This window comes from Protomyctophum bolini (genome assembly GCF_963924005.1).
Source record: "Protomyctophum bolini genome assembly, chromosome: 1".
NCBI classification, from domain to species: Eukaryota; Metazoa; Chordata; class Actinopteri; order Myctophiformes; family Myctophidae; genus Protomyctophum; species Protomyctophum bolini.
Genome location: NC_137862.1, coordinates 35,047,664 through 35,067,490, shown reverse-complemented (window position 1 = coordinate 35,067,490; position 19,827 = coordinate 35,047,664). Strand labels below are relative to the sequence as shown.

The following is a 19,827-nucleotide window of genomic DNA, read 5'->3' as shown; positions in this document are numbered from 1 at the left end:
ACAGGTCTCCTTAGTCCTTAGCACATTAGTCAGTGAACATTATGTCTTTTGACTCACAATAGCAGCAGTGATAAGGAAGCGCTATCAGATGCAGTGGCAGGTATCTTTTTCTCCAGCAGCAGTAACCTGTGTGGGGTCCAGGATTATCACTGCTGTCTCATCTAGCTGCTCCATCTACTCTGCTATATCGTCGGGTGAAAGCCTTTTATGTCTGAAACTGTTACTTTTCAGGAAATGTAAAGGACCTCTTGTTAATACTTTTCATTGGTTAAATACTCACAGACACACCTAACTTTCACTTCAACTCTCTTGCAAAAATAGCAAACATAGCAGATCGATTTACAAGCTGAGAGCTCACAACGCTTCGCAATGCGATGTGACCTTGTAGATAGATTTTTGTGTGACACTGTAGTATGACGATGACGAAGTAGGTCATTAATCTACGCAAGAAAACATAAAACGTTGGAATGGAGATACAAGGTTTCTGTCCGACAGCAATGATATGTATCACCAAGACACTACATCAGGGTATCTTCTCGGGTGTTTTGGTTGGTTACACTCCCCCAGAGGATCGTTACATACTTTATATTGATATTATTTATCAACATAACTTTTTGCACTGTAAAAGTGCAAGTTTCTTCAGTTGATCAGATAAAACTGATCATACAGTATCTGAATGTTCATTTAACCCAACAGAAAACCAAAAATGACAGTTTCAACAATTATGAATTATGAAATGTAATTTAATTTCCATCTCCTTTTTGAGTTGGACAGTGTATTTCTTTAATGATTGGTGTTATTTTGTGTTTGTGTCTCAGAGAGAGATGAGGCCAGTATGGAGTCGTCAGATCACAACGTCACATCCTTTACTGAGGTTGACAAACGAGTTAAAAGAAGGCTGCTTATGGGTAATAACAATTCTATTCATACAAGCATGCTAGTTATGCACTAATTTACATCAAATCAATAAGATGGTTTCGGATTATATTACACTGTAAAATCCTCAGGGTTCTTTTCCATTTGTCATTCTGAGAGTGACAAATGGACCCATTTGTTTACCTTTATACATTCTCAGAGTTAAACGAACACGGAGGATTTCACTGTGTAGTGTGTATCTGGTAGTGTTCAAGGGGGGAGATGAGTAAAGGCTAGTAAACCAATGCATTCCTCAGTCTTTAGACCAAACTGTGAAATGACTATGGACCCTCTCTTTCTCACACCCGATTTCTTCCCTGAAAGATATGCATTTGTGTCAGTGTGGCACATTTCACATGTTTGCATTTCATTCAGGAAAGGAGAAGTGTTGCAAAGCTGTCCTATGTATGTGTATAATATACACACACACATATTCTAGTGACTAGCAATAGTCACTAGAATAGTGTAGTAATGTAGTAATAATAGTAACAATCCCGATGCTGGGACTGAATTGATCTTTGATTTTCAGTGAAAGTGCAGTGAAATAAATTATACATAATACAAGCAGATTAGATATTATGCAATTATATGAGGCAGTTAAGATAGCAGCTAAATTAAATATATGGGAACTGATATAAAAATGAGGCTAGAGATTTCTGCAAAATGATACTATCTATGGAGTAGATTTTTTTGTGGAAATTCAGTGGCCCAGGGTTTGAGTAGATCAATAATTGAACATTGAACATTGTGTCCTGTCATTCCAGAGAACTGTGCCGTGAACAATGGGGGGTGTGACTGCACCTGTAAAGATACCTCCACAGGTGTACGCTGCAGCTGTCCTGTTGGCTTCACACTGCAGCCTGACGCAAAATCATGCAAAGGTCAGACTGATATTCACAGATAATAGTAAAGCTTGATTTATGTCAGAATGATCACAGAGAGGAGTAATGTCTGATTTATGCTTGGTTACATATTGTGTCTCGCGCCAAAAATAGCTGATCACAAACTCACAATGTGACATTGTGTTACGCCTTGAGTTTGTAGATGGGCTATTTTCGGTGTGAGACCCTAGTGCGCCCAACTAAGTAGAAATCAAACATAATCTGTTGCTATTCCCATTCCACCACAGTACACTGATTTAAATAGTTCTGATTTAAATCAATTGCTTGCATTTCCTACACAGACATTGATGAGTGTGAGCAACACAACGGAGGCTGTGAGCACTCCTGCAGAAACACCATTGGCAGCTTTGAGTGTAACTGTAAGAAAGGCTTCAAGCTGCTGACCGATGAGCGATCTTGCCAAGGTAAAAATATATATATCCCAGTATCCTACATACTGCTATAATACAACTAAGATACTTCTTAATGAGATACTACTTGTTTTACTGCTTATTTCTAAAACAGCAATAGAAAAACATCCATAACATCCATTTTCTCTCAACAGCTAGTGTGTGTGTGTGTGTGTGTGTGTGTGTGTGTGTGTGTGTGTGTGTGTGTGTGTGTGTGTGTGTGTGTGTGTGTGTGTGTGTGTGTGTGTGTGTGTGTGTGTGTGTGTGTGTGTGTGTGTGTGTGCGTGCGTGCGTGCGTGCGTGCGTGCGTGCGTGCGTATGTGTGCTGTGGGGGGCGGGAAACCCCTCCTAATGAAGAGTGCATCTAACTGCCGTACCACCATGTCATTTGCCTTTGATTACAGATATAGATGAGTGTTATTTTGCGCGAACATGCGATCACACGTGTGTGAACTCCCCAGGCAGTTTTGAATGCATCTGCAACAAAGGCTACACCATGTATGGACTGGCCCACTGTGGAGGTGAGACACGGAGGAGTGGGGAACATTAACCACTTTCAACTTGGCCTCCGTATTTTAGGCATAGGCAAACTTTCCCTCGCGAGACTGTATAAAACAGGGCATAAAACAGCATTGGCATCAAACCCAATTGTACAATATAATAGATGACCTTGTATGTCCAAAATCATTCACCAGGAAATGGTAAAAAGAACCTGTGTTGTGATGTGTCATGAACTTGAAATGATGTAGTAGGGCATTAATTTACTAAAAGACATTCAAATTAGAAATATGGAAATACAATGTTTCTGCCTGACAGCAGCAATATTTTATGTTGGAAAAAGTGAAATAACATGTTCTTCTTTTGTGTGTGTTTGCCTCTCCACCCAGACATAAATGAATGCAGTGTGAATAATGGAGGTTGTCTGCACAGTTGTGAGAACACCATGGGTGGGTTTGAGTGCCACTGCCATCCTGGTTATAAGCTACATTGGAACAAAAAGGATTGTATTGGTAAGCCAGGGTCCCTGCCCATAGAAGAGGCATTTTCTTACATCTGTTCTGTTCTCTCTCATGCTACCACTCTGGGAGGAAAGTGTGTGATGTGTGAAATTTGTGCTATTTCATGTTTTGGACTGGAACTTGGGGGACTAAAACAGGAGATACTTTGAGTTCTGTTGCCTTTTTTTCTCTTTAATTCTCTACCTTGGGCTTGTTAAATGAACTGAAACACTATAGAATTATCGCTGTTGTTGAAATGTTGTGCTTTGCTCTTAATGCCCTTTGATGCCCCCCCACCCCACCCCACCCCATTACAATCAAAAGTTTTCTTTTTACCTCGGAGTTTGTTTTGCTTTCTATCTAGAGACTAAGGGTTTACACGCTGCGAACCCCCCCTCTAAACCCACCTTGAACTGCAGTAAGCAGGAAGGAGGTGACCGCTGCTTCCTGACATGTCAGTCCCAAGTTCATATCAGCAGTGGTGAGTTGCTTTAGTCAGTTCATTAGTTGTTTGAATCGTTCACAACTCTGGACTGCCAGAGCAGCGATTCATGTTCCTACATGCTGTCTGTTTGTCTTTGGTGACCTGACGTCTATGTCTGCGTTGGTCTCTGTGTCATGGTCCCATGTATCTTTTCAGGGACTGAGGATTCCTATACTGTGACCTGTGGAATGCCTCTGCCCTGCTTGGCTGAAGCACAAAGGAACCACAGCGGCTCGTATTGCTTGGGCAAGTAGACAACATCACAGATTTACATCAGCTTCTATATGTCCACCCAGTGACAAACCAAACAAACAACTTGATAACAACACAGGCATCCGTTGTTTTCATTTGATGTATTGATAAGTCAAACTGTGGAGATTTTCCTTGGGATTCCATCATGCTTTTTTGTGCCTTTGTCTCATGTCAGGTGTTCCCCGTATTAAGACCACAGCCACCTTCAAGTCTGGCACAGGGAAGTGCAACTTGAAACGTATTCAAAAGAGACTGAAAGAAACCCTAAACAGTGCACATTCAGGTACAGAAGTTCCTGTATCACACCATTAACAACTTTTCAAAACAGGAGGCTGAAATTCCAGTTAGAAGTGGACTGAATTTACAACTCTGCCACTAAAATGCCATCTCATATAACAATCTTAATTAATCTGACCTGAAGGCAGCTTGAATGTAAACCAAAATTATAGCCAAATGTGAAAGACATTGTGGGGAGAGTGTTGTGATTTTAAAATGTTTTGAAAGTCTCAGCAAGGCACATTGTCTGGCAGAGACAGGGGGAAAAATGTAATTAGCCATACCATGCCTTTCACTTGGGTCCAACCAAGCCATCAATCAAAAAGACTTCCGATGGTGTCATTAGTTTCTTTTGAAGACTAATTTACAGCACTGCATGTCCACAGATAGCAAGTCCCTCTTCACTGAGAATGTGCAGTTCAGCTACGTGAGTCTGCACTGCTCCTCCATGGGCCGGCGCGCTCGGAGCCGACACGGCAGGAGGACCGGCGAGGACGAAGGTTCCTCTATCACGGCTGAGTTTGAGCTGGATGTGAACCTAGAGGAGGTAACAGGTTGGTCTCCCTGCGCTGCGCTGCCTGCCTGCCTGCCTGCCCGCCTGCCTGCCTCCCTCCCTGGGACCTCTGCTTCTTGGGGTCACCTTCTGCTTCTTCTCTGTCTTTCCCTGCTGCATACTAAACCAACCAACCTGTTAAAGTATCTCCTGTTTTGACTCTGCTGTGATGGTGGTGGTGTCCCGGTACAGGGTTCTGGGTCGAGACGCAGGGTCGTGGTGTTTTAGTTTCCCCTGATTCCTTTACGGGCAGTGGCTGAAATAATTTCTTTCCTGAGCCAAAGTAGTAGTTTGTCTTTAAAGCATGTGTGCGTAGTAGGTATACGTATGAATTGTAGTGTTGGTTTATGCTATGCTATCGTTCTCCAAAGGCAGTTGTGGTATTGAGTGCTTCTCTCAGCAGACAGCTGTGACCTGAGCTGTGTGCGCCGGCGCTCTGAGAAGAGGCTGAGGAAGACCATCAGAACCTTGAGGAAGTCCATCAACAGGGAGCAGTTCCACCTTCATTTTGCTGGCTCTGACTACGAGCTGGCCAAGAGTCTGGGCCAACCGTTAGAGATGCCCGAACACTGTGTGGCAGGACAGGTGCTTGTGGGCAGGAAGTGTGGTGAGTCTGTTGTTCTTATTTTCGAATCGACTTGTGTTTCTATGCAATAAAATCATGTTAATTTAATTTTGAGTCTAAAATGCAAGGCTCTCTCAGTTAAAAAAGCAGGTGGCTTGCACACATCCAGTAAATACAGTGAAGAGAAGAAAGTCAGCACACAGGTTTGCTCCAATGGTGTTTTCTTTTATTTAAAACACCATAAGTTATAAGACACGACGTTTCGAAACGTCGTGTCTTATAACTTATGGTGTTTTAAATAAAAGAAAATACCATTGGAGCAAACCTGTGTGCGGACTTTCTTCTCTCCACTCTCAGTTAAATCAAGACCCCAGATGTTGTGTTGTACTTACTAACCAAGGTTGAGTTCAGAACATCAACCACGCAGACAAGCAAAATGTACAGTTTTTATGTTTTTCCGTCTCCGAAGAAATTCACTCAAGCAAAGTGAGCAGCTCAAAACACTTATGTTCCACCTATCAAAAGGCAGCAGTGGCCCTGACTGGTTCTTATACACAAGGTTGTCTCATAGTCATGTCTTTAAGTAATTGAGGTAGTCCATGCCAGTGAGATATATTTAGACAAGTTGGTTTAATGATTGGATTTAGAGCAGGTGTTGGCCAGATGACTGCCATATTTGGTTCGCAGACATGCTGTAATGAGCTGGTCAGAGGGGAGAGGGAGAACTTGCATTGAGGAACAGAGAGGCTGTTGTTGGCTCTCCCAGCCACAAGATCTTCCAGCATCTCCCTGGGATAAAGTGTAACATAAAGGGTGATGGCTCCACCTCAGCCCTCTTTCACTTAGAGCTCATATTCATTAATTAAGTGTAAGACACACTGTCAGTGCTATAGTGAACTGAGTATGTGTTTTCTCTGGCTAACATACACATGTGCCCCCAGTTCAGGGCCTCGCAGGAAGTTAACCCCCTGAAATCTAATGTCTCAACTCTAGGTTGAACATTCAACGAAAATGGCATATAGATTGGCTATTTACATTTGGTGTAGAGAGAAAAGATGAGGGGGGCCTTGATCCTCTCCATAGGGGACGAGGTTAATCTGAGAGTGTACAAATATCACCAAATGGACCTATAATATGACATTTGTACACCCTAAGAGTTATATAAATTAACACTGAGGATTTGTACACCAGCAATAAAGTATTGATTGAAGGAGAATGTTTGAGAATTCAAAGGGAAGGTTTGGATATTTGTGAGCTATATATATATATATATATATAGGCCTATATATATATATTAGCTCATCACGCATCCCTTTTTTGCTGAATATTCACCGCAGGATAGGAACGCTAGGAAACATGATGAAATCATGTTATTCTTGTGTCAAATTGCTGATCAATACTGATCAAATAAAGAGAAGAGGAATTCATCATAAAGGAGGTAAAAAGGGAAAAGAAACATATACAGTGAGGGGGAAAAGGGGTGGGAATGGTTATGGTAAATTATTGTGGTAAAGATATCAAACCATAACCCATAAGCCAACCCAAACAGTTAAATTAGTAAATGAATTGCCTGATGAGTTAAATTAACACTGATTACTGATGTTATTGTACTTATTTGTACTTCTGTTGGGCAATGAGAGGAGTCCTGTAATTTGCTGACTTATTTGCACAATTAAAGGAAAGGTATTGTGTCCACAGTTTGCTGAACTTGATCACACATTAATTTAACCACTTTTGGGCATTATAGGCATAATATTTCACTAAAACAGTCAGTCCACAAGCTGAGGTGTTGCATTGTGGCACGCTGTCAGATTGCAGATTTGTTATTTTGTGTGACACCGTCGTGCGATGAACTATAACACAGGGTACGTGGTGTATGTTTTCTTCAGATTTTGGACTGAAACAACATAAAAGTCGCCGAGCTGAGCTGAAGGGCTGTTGCTGTAGGTTATTTTAATTTCCCAGAGTGTGTTGTATCTTGATTCCAGCATCGCACTTTCAGGTCAACATTAAGCAGTCTCTATTGGACATGGCAGGGGTGCAGACATGTAATTTGGGAGAGGGGGGGGGGGGGGGGGGGACTGAAAGGCATTCTTAACCCCTTTAAAGGAGATATATTTTCCCTCCACCCCCACCCCTCCCTCTGGCTTAGCTCTGAGTGCAGTTTAGTCTTTTCAGTTTGCCCACTCCATTGTAAACCCCACTGGGGCTTGCTCTCATTGCCTCAGGATCCCCCAACAACAACGTCCCCTAGGCTGTCACACTAAAGAGTACTTTTCTCTTATTCTTCTGTACTATATTGAAAGCACTATTCTCTTTCCTGTTACTGTTGAAAGTGTCTTGCTTTAAAAATATACTGAATATTATTAATCTTGAATATTCTTAGGCACAATCTGCTTGAATACTTGGTATATGTGATTTTGTCACTTAATTGACTTGTTTTTATGTCAGATAATTTTGAATCAACTACAATGTGTAATTTGCGTTGTCTGAAAGAATCCAATGTTGACGTCTTTCTTCTTTATGTGGTAATGGTAGAGCGTAAGCTCTGGTGTACTGTAACCTATAGAAAGTGCATGGTGAACTGAGCTACTTGTTCCCATCTTTGATTGTTGTAGTCAAGTTGTTTGCATGTTTGTTTTAATGTTGGAGATGTTTAGGAAGTGCTGTTGATTCAAGCTGGCAGTTTGAGTGCTATGCCCCCCTCCCCACACGCCCCCCTGGCAGGGCCACTCTGCATGACCCCCAGCCACTAAACTGCTGAAGAGAGCTGACTTCAGCCACACCATGGGAATCAATTAGCATCAGCTGTTTGGGCTTCTGCTTGATGGGCGCAAGAAGCGATTGGTCCAAGCAGAATGCGAGGATTCAGAAACCTGACCCCTTTTATTGGGTTCAGCTCCTTACCACTGTGATAGCGTAGTGTTTTCCTATGTCATCAAGTAGGCAAAGACTGAGGAGTTGAATAGAGGTGAAAGGTCTTTTAAACCTCTTTGGGGCCATCAATTCGAGGACTCTATAGAATTGGTTCTTTGCATTTGAAAGGCTTCAAGGTTTTTTTTTCTCCCTCTCACTCCCTCTCTTCTTACTCCTTCCCTCCGTCAAATAAAAGCTGTTTGAAGACAATGCAGTGGTGGCTCCTCATGGTCATTCAGGGTAAACAATAGGCTGCAAAAAATGAACTTCTCTTGAGAGAATTACATTTTCTTTCTTTGAAGGAAAATCTAACAATTTGCTGAGCCATGTATAATGGATGTACGTTAAAGCTTTTGTGTGTCAGGCCTTTATAAATGGTGGTGCTCTAGTCAGAGGCACATCTTAAAGGCTACCACCACCATTAGACTGGAGGCCTTATAAATCATATAAGGCTTATATGATTTATTCTGCCACAACTCTTAAGTTATGAAGTGCTTACCACTGTCAGACAGAAACAATTCCAAAATTAATTAAAGGCATCACTCTAGAAGTTAGAAACCAAAGCAAAATGGTGCTCATCCCTTTAATCAAGTGTATGCACTTTTGTGAGATAAGAGGCAAATACTCCCTTTGATTTGCCTCTGTGTCTGCTTCTGGTGGAGGTGAGGGTACTTATGATAGTATTAAGTGCTCTTCCACCGTGCACAGCCATGCTTTATGAAGTATTAGGGCTTGTTTGATGTGGGACACAAAGGCAGCTGTGCAGAGGCTCTGCGCTCTTAGTTGTCTGAATTTTTAGCATAGCTGCATCAGGTTGATTTGCAAGGATTTTTAACAGCTTAACACTGGGTTTCTACATCTACGTCTTTGTGTGTGTGTGTGTGTGTGTGTGTGTGTGTGTGTGTGTGTGTGTGTGTGTGCGCGCGCGCGCCCACGCGTGCGCGTGTGTGTGTGTACTATGAAAGAAGACATGCACTTGTCTTTGCATGTGCAGGTTTCTGTAAATGTTTCTGTGCCCTGAAGGAACGTTTGATTTGGGACCCACTCCCATCTAAACCACGAATGTCAACCAACAACTAATGATCATCAATGATCATCAAACCAGATCTAATCAGCTATAACCTGCTATGAAATGACAAACCGTCATGTAGGAAAACATTTGCAATGGAACAGAACTTAGAAATAATCACATGTTCTAGAATCTAGACATTAATTTATTAAGTTTTTAACATGCTTCTATACATCTACACATAAACATATATCGACTGTACATATATTCACATTTCCTCATGTAAAATTGCTACGAGTACTGCATTCCTGATATACTGTATCTCAGGGTAGCAGTCAATTTGAACGATTGTCCTCCTCACTACTAAGGAGATATCTTTAACACACCTCAACTGCAATATGCTGTAAATAAACCAGCCATTTGGGGCTGTACAACTTGTATAGAACTAAGTATTAGGCTAATTACAGAAGCTTATTTTCTGCCACAGCCAATTTAAACAATCAATGGCCAATACAGCTGTGATATTTCCCAACTGATACAATTTACAATTTAGGCATTTAGCAGACGCCCTTAATCCAGAGCCATTTACATTAATCAAGAACAAAAAGCATGGCAATACATCACATACATAAAAAGTAGTTATCATGAAACACATGCGTAAGCTAAGAACATAAGTGGAATATCTATATAATGAAACTATGCATATATACAGTGTATACTTTAGTGTGCTATGTCTACGTACATTGCTATTGTAGTGCTATCTATCTATCTATCTATCTATCTATCTATCTATCTATCTATCTATCTATCTATCTATCTATCTATCTATCTATCTATCTGAGTATATATGAATAGAGACGGCACCCGGCGGAAACCCTGAGGAGAAATGGACATAGTGGCCGAATTTGGTATTGCAGCGTGGGCCCAAACACATGAACGCGTTGGTCCGTTGACTATCATTGTGCACGTTCACGATGACAAGTGAACGCTGTTTCATACGTGAACGCGTGCAATGATAGTCAACGGTAGCGTGTTCATGTGTTTGGGGAAAATCCATCCCAGAATGCACTCTGTTCCTACCCGGAAGGAGGAGTGAAATCGCATCATGCGCTTTAGAGCAACTTAATGCAAGTGGATGGGAGGAGAACTCGGGTGCCGTCTCTATTCATATATACTCTAAGGTTCATACAGTATATTCAGAATGGGTAAGGACTAGTCTACATAAAATGCTATAAGTCTGCATAAAATGCTATCTAAATTAGATAAGAATAGAATAGACTTTATTTGCCATTTGCACAAGTGCATAGGAAATCTTGGAGCGCAGCTCCCAGGGTCAGCATTAAAAAAGGGAGGGACAGGTGAGAAAAGAAACATAGAACATACAATCCTAGAATAAATAAGTGCTTCATAGTCTACCTAAAAACAATGCATATTCAGTTCGTCTATCAAATAAAGTGCTTCATAATCTGCCTAAAAACAGTGCATAATCTTTCTTGATTCAGTTCATCTATCATCCGTCCCTAATGTCCTCGGCTACTAGTCGCACAGTAGCAGGGAAAAAACTGTTGGAAAAGCGTGTTGTGTGGGTGGAGATGCTCTCTGGCCGGTGTGTCTCAGGTTGTGTCCTGAGTCCCTCCACACGAACAGAGAGTGAGCAGGATGGTGTGGATCCTTAAGGATGCTCTGTGCTCTCCTCCTACAGCGTTGTGTGTAGATTGTATCCATGGCAGGGAGATTTAATCCAATAATTCTCTCCGCACTTTTGACAACTCGTTGCAACGATTTCCTCTCAGCTTGGGTAGTGTTTCCAAACCACACCGTGATGCCGCTGGTGAGGATGCTTTCAACGAGTTCCTCAGTAGGCCAGAGTAAGGGGCTGAGGACCAAGTCCGGCCTTCTTCAGCATCCTAATAAAGTACAGCCGCTGCTGTGCTTTCTTCACTGTAGCAACAGTGTTTTCCTTCCAGCCCAGATGTTTTGACACATGAAGGCCAAGGAACTTGAAGCTGTCTGCCTGCTCCACCTCTGTCCCCTTGATGGTGAGGGTGTGTGAGTGTGTGAAGTCCCTTCCTAAAGTCCAGAATTACTTCCTTTGTTTTGTCCACGTTGAGGACGAGGTCATTGTCCTCTCCGTAGCTGATGATGTTGTTCACCTGTTCCCTGTACGCTGACTTGTTTCCTCCCTTGATAAGGCCCATGATGGTTGTGTCATCGGCGTACTTAATTATGATGTTACTCTTCTGGGTGGAAACGCAGTCATGCGTGTACAGGGAGTAGAGTCTAGGACTTAGGCAGCAGTCCTGGGGTGTTCCAGTGCTAACTGTGAGCTCGGCTGAGGTCTTACTTCCTCCCATCCTAAATTGAGCCTTTGCATATGCCTGTAAGGTCGTCGGGGCTAGGGCAAGTGCTACGAGCCATGATGGAGTCTGAAGAGGGGTTTTCGGCGGAAGATTGGGAGTGAGGCTGAAGTTCTGATTGTAATGGGAAGTGCATTCCATAGTTTTGGAGCCCGAAGGGTTTATCTTTTCTCTTTGGTACCTGACCTGACTGATCAGCTGACCAGGAAAGCTAATTGAAATATTTCTGCAGCATTGCTACATAATGTCATCTTTAAACCGGGACATAAAAGGCGAAACACAAACTACCGCAGTCTAGATACTCTAATTATTGGAACCCTATTAGTTACTTCATTTCATGTCTAGCTATGAGTTTTGTTCTTGATCTAATGTTGCTTAATTTCTTCTCTCTCTGCTAGTGAGCTGCAGTGTTGGGACGCACTACGACGGGGATCAGGGGAGGTGTGTTCTGTGTCCAGCTGGGACATATCAGGACGAGGAGGGACAGATGTCCTGTGAGGTGTGCCCTGGCCCAGAAGGAAGAGAGAGCTCCAAAACTGTTGGAGCTCGAAAGATGGCAGAATGTGGAGGTAAGGCAAGGTTAGACAAGATGCCGCATCAGTGATTCTAATTTATGGTTAAGAGCTGCAGACTTTGAAATAATTACAGTGGCAGCACCACATCACTCCTGCTTCATGACATAGCATGCAGTGTCTATGAAGAGGAACGATGGGTTATTAAGAAAATCTAACCATTTAGATGCCTTCTCTGTGTGACCAGTGCAGTTCCTCTGTTTAGTATTACTTTGTCTGAGGAAGAGCTCGCAAGCTTGAAAGTCGTTTTGGGAGTTTTCTATTTTAGTCCATTTGATTCCTCTCTACCATGAAAAGAAGAGTATGCTACCCTTCACCTCCTAGGAAAGGATCCTGAGTAGTTATGATGTCCAATAACCTCTATTCACCAGTAAACAGTCAACAGTATAGAAATGTACAATAGATCATAGAAGGTTCTCCTTCATGGTTTGATATTCTAAAATGGGATCTTGAGTGTTTTTCAAAATCATGTCCTGTTATATGAACCACACAGGAAGCAATAGTGCTCTGATAAAGATCTCACTGGCAGATGTTCTGCTTTGTATAAAGTTAAAAGATGCCTGAGCTGAGATCGGTTAAGATGTATTTGAATTCAAAAAGCTTAACACAAACCCTTCACAGTGCTGAATCAAAGGAAAATGAGCCACCATGTTTTGGTCTCTTCTACTACTGTTATCACTGTCCGCTTGTTTGGCTCTGTCCCAGATCCAATCTACTGCTTCTCCCACTGATAGACTAAACAAGAAGAGCTATCTGGCAGCCAGCTAGTAAAAGTCCCCAAGGAGACATGTGAAAGGTGGCTCAGTAAAAGATAGCAGGCGTTACATCACTGTGGCAGTCTGTGTGCTTTTTAACCCAATAGCAAGGGGATACACATCCTAGAGGTTGGGAACTCATACTGTATGTCACCACATGATATGAAAAGAATCACACCCATGTGGACTGAGCGGTGCAATCTATAGTAGTCTCTTGAAACAGACTGTTGAGTCACGTCAAGAGGGCACTGTTTTTCCTTTATTTGCCGATGGGTTCTCAGATTGTAGTTATAGTGCTCAGTGTGAATGGCCCTTTAGGTTGCTCAACAGTGCCACTTTAGGTCACCCAGTGGTATTGCAGACAGACAGACATACAGAGTTACAGACCGACAGACAGATACACATGGCCAATCATTGGAGCGGTTAGGCACCACTCAAAATATTAATTTTTAACATATTTACATGTCATTTTAGGCAAAATAAATCTAATAATTTCAAAACATTTCAATTAAAAAAATAATAGCCAAGGAACACAAGCTTATAACATGTGGTGACAAAATACAAAGGGTTTAAGTGGTTAAGCTGCTGTGCTGTGGACTTTGGCCACAATAGGTCATGTTTACATAAAATGTGCAGACAAAATAAAATGTGCATACTGTATGTGACAGACTGAGATAATTATTGTGATAAAAAAAAAAGAAAAAAGATCATAGTCTTTAGCAGCTGCAGGGAGCTCTGACCTGACCGTGTGTTTGTTTGCTTAGGTCAGTGCTCGCCAGGTCAGTACTCTCATGATGGATTCATCCCGTGCCTACCCTGTCCGCTGGGAACGTACCAGCCAGAAGTGGGCCGCACCTCCTGTGTCACTTGTGGAGGGAACCTGGACACCAAACGCAGTGGAGCTGACTCCTTTCAGGAGTGTGAAACCAAAGGTAAGGTTTCATGATCATCATCTGCAAAGGTTAATTAACTACATTTATTCAAGTACTGTACAATTTCTTGATACTTTTAGTATTTATACTAGTAGTATTTAGTATTTCCATTTCTTGATACTTAAATTTATACTTCTACTAATTTCAACAAATGTACTTTTTTATCCACATCGACACCACATTGACAGCATTACTTACTAGTTCATTTGCAGATTATCCATCCATCCATCCACCATTTCAATAATAACAGTTCAATAAAATGATGTATACATGACTCTGAAATTGCCATTCTGGATAATGATTACTTTTACTTTTGTTATTTTGATGCTAATACTTTTGTACTTAATTAAGAATTTAATACAGGACTATTACTTGTAACGGAGTATGTCTTTCTGGTATTGCTGCTTTTACTTAAAACCCAAAATCTGAGTACTTAAGTTATAATCATCTGTCTTAACTAGTTGTGTGTGATTGTAATTCTGCTGATTAAAGGAGACTCTGCTGCCTCCTATGTGTTGGGATGTGAAGTTCTTGATTTATTGTTACATGTTGTTTATGACTTGCTTGATTGTGTTGGTCTCTGCAGTCCAGTGTTCACCTGGACATTACTACAACACAAATACGCACAGATGTATCCGCTGTCCCATGGGGACATATCAAGTCGAGTTTGGACAGAATTACTGCACAGCCTGCCCTGGAAATACTACCACTGACTTTGATGGCTCCACCAACTTCATGCAGTGCAAAAGTATCTATCTATCTGTCTGTCTGTCCATCCGTCTGTCTGTCTCTGTCTGTCTGTATGTATTAATATGCATGAATGCGTGCTTCTTTCCATGTTATTGCACAGTATTGTTTTTTTTCTTTTCCCGTATTTAGTATTTATCTTTTTAAATAATACTTGTCCCACTTTAGCATTTTTGCTCTATAAAATTAGCATTGGTACAGCAAGAGGGTGTAAAGTATTTGACACGGTGCTGTTACTTTACAGACCGACAGTGTGGAGGTGAGCTGGGAGATTTCACTGGCTACATTGAGTCCCCCAACTACCCAGGGAACTACCCAGCCAATGTGGAATGCACTTGGACCATCAACCCACCTCCCAAACGCAGGATCCTTATTGTTGTCCCAGAAATCTTCCTCCCTATTGAAGATGAGTGTGGAGACTACCTAGTCATGAGAAAAAGCTGTGAGTCTCAGCTCTCTCTCTCTCTGTGTGTGTGTGTGTGTGTGTGTGTGTGTGTGTGTGTGTGTGTGTGTGTGTGTGTGTGTGTGTGTGTGTGTGTGTGTGTGTGTGTGTGTGTGTGTGTGTGTGTGTGTGTTTCAACATCATTAGGTGGTTATACTTTGAAACTGGCATCCCTAGGGTTCTACTGTATAAATGCACTAAATCTCTGTGTGGGTGGGTGCTTGTCAGTGTGCATAAGTTCCTTTTGCATATAACTGTCCATTCTGTAGCGCAGAGGACCTGACGAGAGTATGAATAACAGTTATAGAAAGAATTGTCAGAATTCTCAATAAAGAACGTCTTTCTTGTACCTGTGGTGTGCAATATCTACAGATATAGAAAGAAAACATTGAGATATGTAAAATATTCCTGATGGAGAATATTTTACATATCTGACCTGTTTTCTTTCTTTTATAGAGATTCAATGTATTGTGAGCTTGTAGATTGTCTATTTAGTATTTTCGAATAGCTTTAAAGTATAACATCGGGCTTATGTGGTTGCAAAACTTGCATATCATAGGCTAACTGATCCATGTCCTGACTCCACAGCTCTTCCCAACTCAGTGACAACTTATGAAACTTGTCAGACATATGAACGCCCCATTGCCTTCACCTCCCGCTCCAAGAGACTTTGGATACAGTTCAAATCCAATGAGGGGAACAGTGGGAAAGGCTTCCAAGTCCCATATGTAACATATGATGGTGAGAAGAATTTCAGTTTGTTATTATAAATGATTTAGTACGCCAGTGTAAAAATGAAAACATTGTTGCTTGCACTAAGCAATGTTAATGTACTTTTGTTTGTTCCAGAGGACTACCAAGAATTAATAGAAGATATAGTCAGAGATGGAAGATTATATGCATCAGAGAATCACCAGGAAATTCTCAAGGTACACATTGTGGAGTATATCATTCTATATCCAGTCCTCTTACTGCTACTATACATGATTACATTTCTCATGGAAAGTAACTAAATAAATTTGATATTTATAGCACTTTTCACAGAGAGATCTAACAAAGTGCTTTACATACAACACAAATTAAAACAGCAAGAAACATTCAAATGATAAGAAAGGCAACAAAACTGTACACTGCATCTCAGAAAAACACCATGAAATCAAATTCACCCTTGTTCCAGTAAATTTTTTATATCCAATGGGTGATAGTTTACCAAATCCAGCTTATTGTGTAAGGTTTGCTTATTAGAAAAGCCCTTACTTTATTGTAATACAAGAACATACTCACTGACGGAATGTTTCATGAGCAAAGTTTTGGACATTATCCTATATTTTGAAAACATGCATGTCACATTATCACAGAAATGATATGTGCATATATTGCCCTCTTCTGGAGACATATAGAATTGTGTGCTGTAGTTAATAATGCATTATTGCATTAGATTCAAAGTCTTTACTTTTAAAGTTCTCATACATATTCAACATTTCTCTACAGGACAAGAAACTTATGAAGGCATTGTTTGATGTTCTGGCACACCCACAGAATTTCTTCAACTATTCAGCACAAGATTCAAGAGAAATGTTCCCCAAGTCCTTCATACGATTCCTACGCTCTAAAGTACTGAGATTCCTTCGTCCTTAATATGGTGACTTTTAACCGAGTTACGTTTTGTATATCTCATATAATGTTTATATGAGATACTGGCCACACTATCTATGTTATCCACTGACCAACCCGTAAGCAGCCTTTAGTAAAGTTGTTTTCACATGGATTTAAAACTAGCGTGGACTGTAAACATATATCATTGATCCTTAAGGAGTGATGAAAGCAGTCAAGTCAACAAAGTGGACTTTTCAGGAGAACGTTTAACAGTAACTTTAAGAAGGACTAAGGACACAATGATGTTTTCAAACATGGTACACAAATGTGCAGCCTCTGATAGTTTTCAGTTGGTTCCATGTATTGTAATGTGGTATACAACATATTACACATGTAAGACCTAATTTATACTCCATCACTCGATGGTGTCATACAGTGTAATTAACAGGTTTCCATGGAAATCTGTTATTTTTAGAGAGCAACGGCATTGTGTGACCACATATAAAATTAGACTTTGCACAGACTTTAAAATGTATAGTGGTACACTGATTGTATCTGACTTCTTAGTATTTGGACGCTGAGGAGTTTTTATTTTCATATCATAGTATCTACAATATGTGAATACTGCTAAATTCAAATCACAACATTATGAGAATGTTTCTATGGCACGTTGTGGAGACATTCAATTATGGTAGCTAATGAGATACTGAATGCCAGCAATATAGCTGACATGGCTGGCTGTGTATCTAGTTATAACATAGGCTGCTGTATGTCACATAGGCCTATACAGCAGAATTACTTGCAGAAATACTGCCGAATCCGAGAAACAAACAAATATGCACAAATACCTTTTCTTGGAATACTATAGCACTACAGGTTATGTAGTGACACCACAAGAGCAATTATTCTTTTGAATGTCTTGTATATATGATGTAAAAAGTTTTAGATAAAACGCTAATGTATCGTAGCAAATACGTTCCTGACACATACTGTATACTGTATACTGACACATTGCCTTAAGTTTCCTTTATACTCCATTGTGTGAGGTGTCGCTTGCTGAAAATAACAGATCTTTATGGCAAGCAACACTGACTGAGTACAAATGAGGCTTTACACCCTGTATGTTTGCTGCTTCAATATAGTGTAATGTTTACTCCTATATTGAAGCACATTTTACATTCCAAATAGCTATATACAGCTCTTAGGCTTTCATGAAACACCAATTGTTGTATAAAGATGTTTTTATTATGACCCATGCGGAAACCAAAGAATTCTTCACTCTATTTGTGCAGAGAAATTAGTTATAGAGTGAACTGATTAGAAAAAATAAACTTTTGTAAAATAGAATTGATTTTTTTACTTGTCTTAGAAATAAATGTATGTATATTTGTTATTGTTTGTACATCTAACATACTGTAAATAAAACTAGTAAACTTATTTAAGATTAGTTTTATAAAAGTGTTCATTTGTGCGGGTGCTCTTGTGTGCACACACTCATACACACAGACAGACACAAACGGCATACTGTATATTTTTAAATAACCCCCCTGATATGTCGTTCTAGATTTAAAAGATAATTTAAATCGTGTTGAAAGTTAAAAAGTTGAAAGTTAAAATATACCTGTATGTATGATGTTATGTAGCAACATCAGACATACAGGTATATTTTACATGAATCTAGAGTAGACCAGGGCTTCTCAAAGTGGGTGCAAGTCCAGGGGTGCCATAGAATGCTTTGATAATATTTGGAATTCATCAATGTCACCACTCTATACTTAGAAAACCAGACCCGGGTTAACTGTAGTTGGTGTTCTTTTTCAGCCTACTGTAAGTCTTCACCAAAAATTCACCAGTTTTCCTCGTGACATACTGTATCTTTGGAAGAAAGATTTACATATGTATGTACTGTTATGACAGAAGGTGCTACAAAAGGTGCTGTGGATGAAAAAGTTATTTACAGGGGTTCTAGATTCTTGGCCTCTTTTTCTGTTAAGTCTTTTGTAAATGTATTTTATGCATCTGACTGTACATTTTATTTGCTTTTTATTTGCTCCTTACTAAAATCCATTCACTGCCATTCATGTGGGTTTGGAAATTTTATACATCGGCAGAATGTGCTTTGTTCACGTTATTTGTGTGCTATGTGTTTTTCACTGCAATGTAAGTCAATAATAGAGAACATATTTTTCCCTTTTATCTATGGAACAACTATTGCGATATCTCATCAATATTTGGAGTTACTTCGTGGAAAATAGGCAAAGTAATTAAACAAGCCAAGCCTTTTGATGTGTATGTGCGTTAATGGCTGTACACATTTAACTCAGTCTGAGCTGTCTAAACACCTTTTTACATAACAGGGCTTAGAGTGCTGACGATCAGCAAAGTGGAGGGAACTAAAGGTGCGCTCAGTAGAACGCAAATCTCCGTCCGTCCTCTGTCCGGAGGCACTCCCTCCCTCCCAATCATTCTGTCTGTGTGGAGCATTTGATGACAATATTTTGGACTTACTTACTTACTTACGCCTGACATCCCTACTGGGGTATATGCCGTCGACAAGGGACCTCCAGACTAGAGTTCTCGGTCACTGGCATTCTACTCTATGAAATGTATTAACATATTATGCCAAATATCGCAAGTATATGCAGAAGATAGCCTATATGCTGCATGCCATATTCAGATTCCTATATGTGCAATGTGCATATATGTGGATAAATAGGAAATGTATGTCTCTATATAGTTTATGCAAGGTTGGGAGGTAATAGGGGGTGCATGGCCAAAAAGGTTTGGGAACCACTGTCATAGTTAATGCGACCTGCTGTTGCAGTTAAGCCCATATATATATATTATATATATATATATATATATATATATATACGGTTAAGGCCATTTATGGAGATCCCTGATGTTTCTGACCTCAAACCTCAAACCCTTAGATCTCCATTATACAGTATGGATATATTTCAGAACCTGTTCTGACATTCCATTTTCCAGTCATTCTATTGAAAAAAAAACTTTTTGTTTATTTTTTAATTATATATATATGACCCCCCCAAAATAATTAACCCCTGGATAAAGACTTATAGGCTAAATTGAGGAGAAGAATTGAGAAGCAGGACAGGCAGAGGAAATTAGACAGGCATTATTATACAATGGCATTTAGAGAGGGA

General features: G+C 40.3%; 1 protein-coding gene across 3 annotated transcripts in view; it reads left to right on the top strand.

Moving 5' to 3' along the window:
• scube2 (signal peptide, CUB domain, EGF-like 2) overlaps positions 1–17,971 on the top strand; it is a 22,410-nt gene extending 4,439 nt beyond the window's left edge. Inside the window, exons 7-23 of one of the 3 annotated variants that reach the window (XM_080767017.1) lie at positions 819–908; positions 1,680–1,796; positions 2,099–2,221; positions 2,611–2,727; positions 3,094–3,216; positions 3,569–3,685; positions 3,845–3,934; positions 4,116–4,223; positions 4,603–4,770; positions 5,170–5,376; positions 12,015–12,185; positions 13,708–13,875; positions 14,462–14,623; positions 14,867–15,064; positions 15,653–15,805; positions 15,914–15,993; positions 16,556–17,971. In XM_080767017.1, the coding sequence (XP_080623143.1) occupies positions 819–908; positions 1,680–1,796; positions 2,099–2,221; positions 2,611–2,727; positions 3,094–3,216; positions 3,569–3,685; positions 3,845–3,934; positions 4,116–4,223; positions 4,603–4,770; positions 5,170–5,376; positions 12,015–12,185; positions 13,708–13,875; positions 14,462–14,623; positions 14,867–15,064; positions 15,653–15,805; positions 15,914–15,993; positions 16,556–16,702 (2,339 nt within the window). In that variant the 3' untranslated portion in view covers positions 16,703–17,971. The remainder of the gene's footprint in view (positions 1–818; positions 909–1,679; positions 1,797–2,098; positions 2,222–2,610; positions 2,728–3,093; positions 3,217–3,568; positions 3,686–3,844; positions 3,935–4,115; positions 4,224–4,602; positions 4,771–5,169; positions 5,377–12,014; positions 12,186–13,707; positions 13,876–14,461; positions 14,624–14,866; positions 15,065–15,652; positions 15,806–15,913; positions 15,994–16,555) is intronic. The other 2 variants (XM_080767018.1, XM_080767019.1) reach the window with 2 other exon arrangements.
• The last annotated feature ends 1,856 nt before the right edge of the window (positions 17,972–19,827 follow it).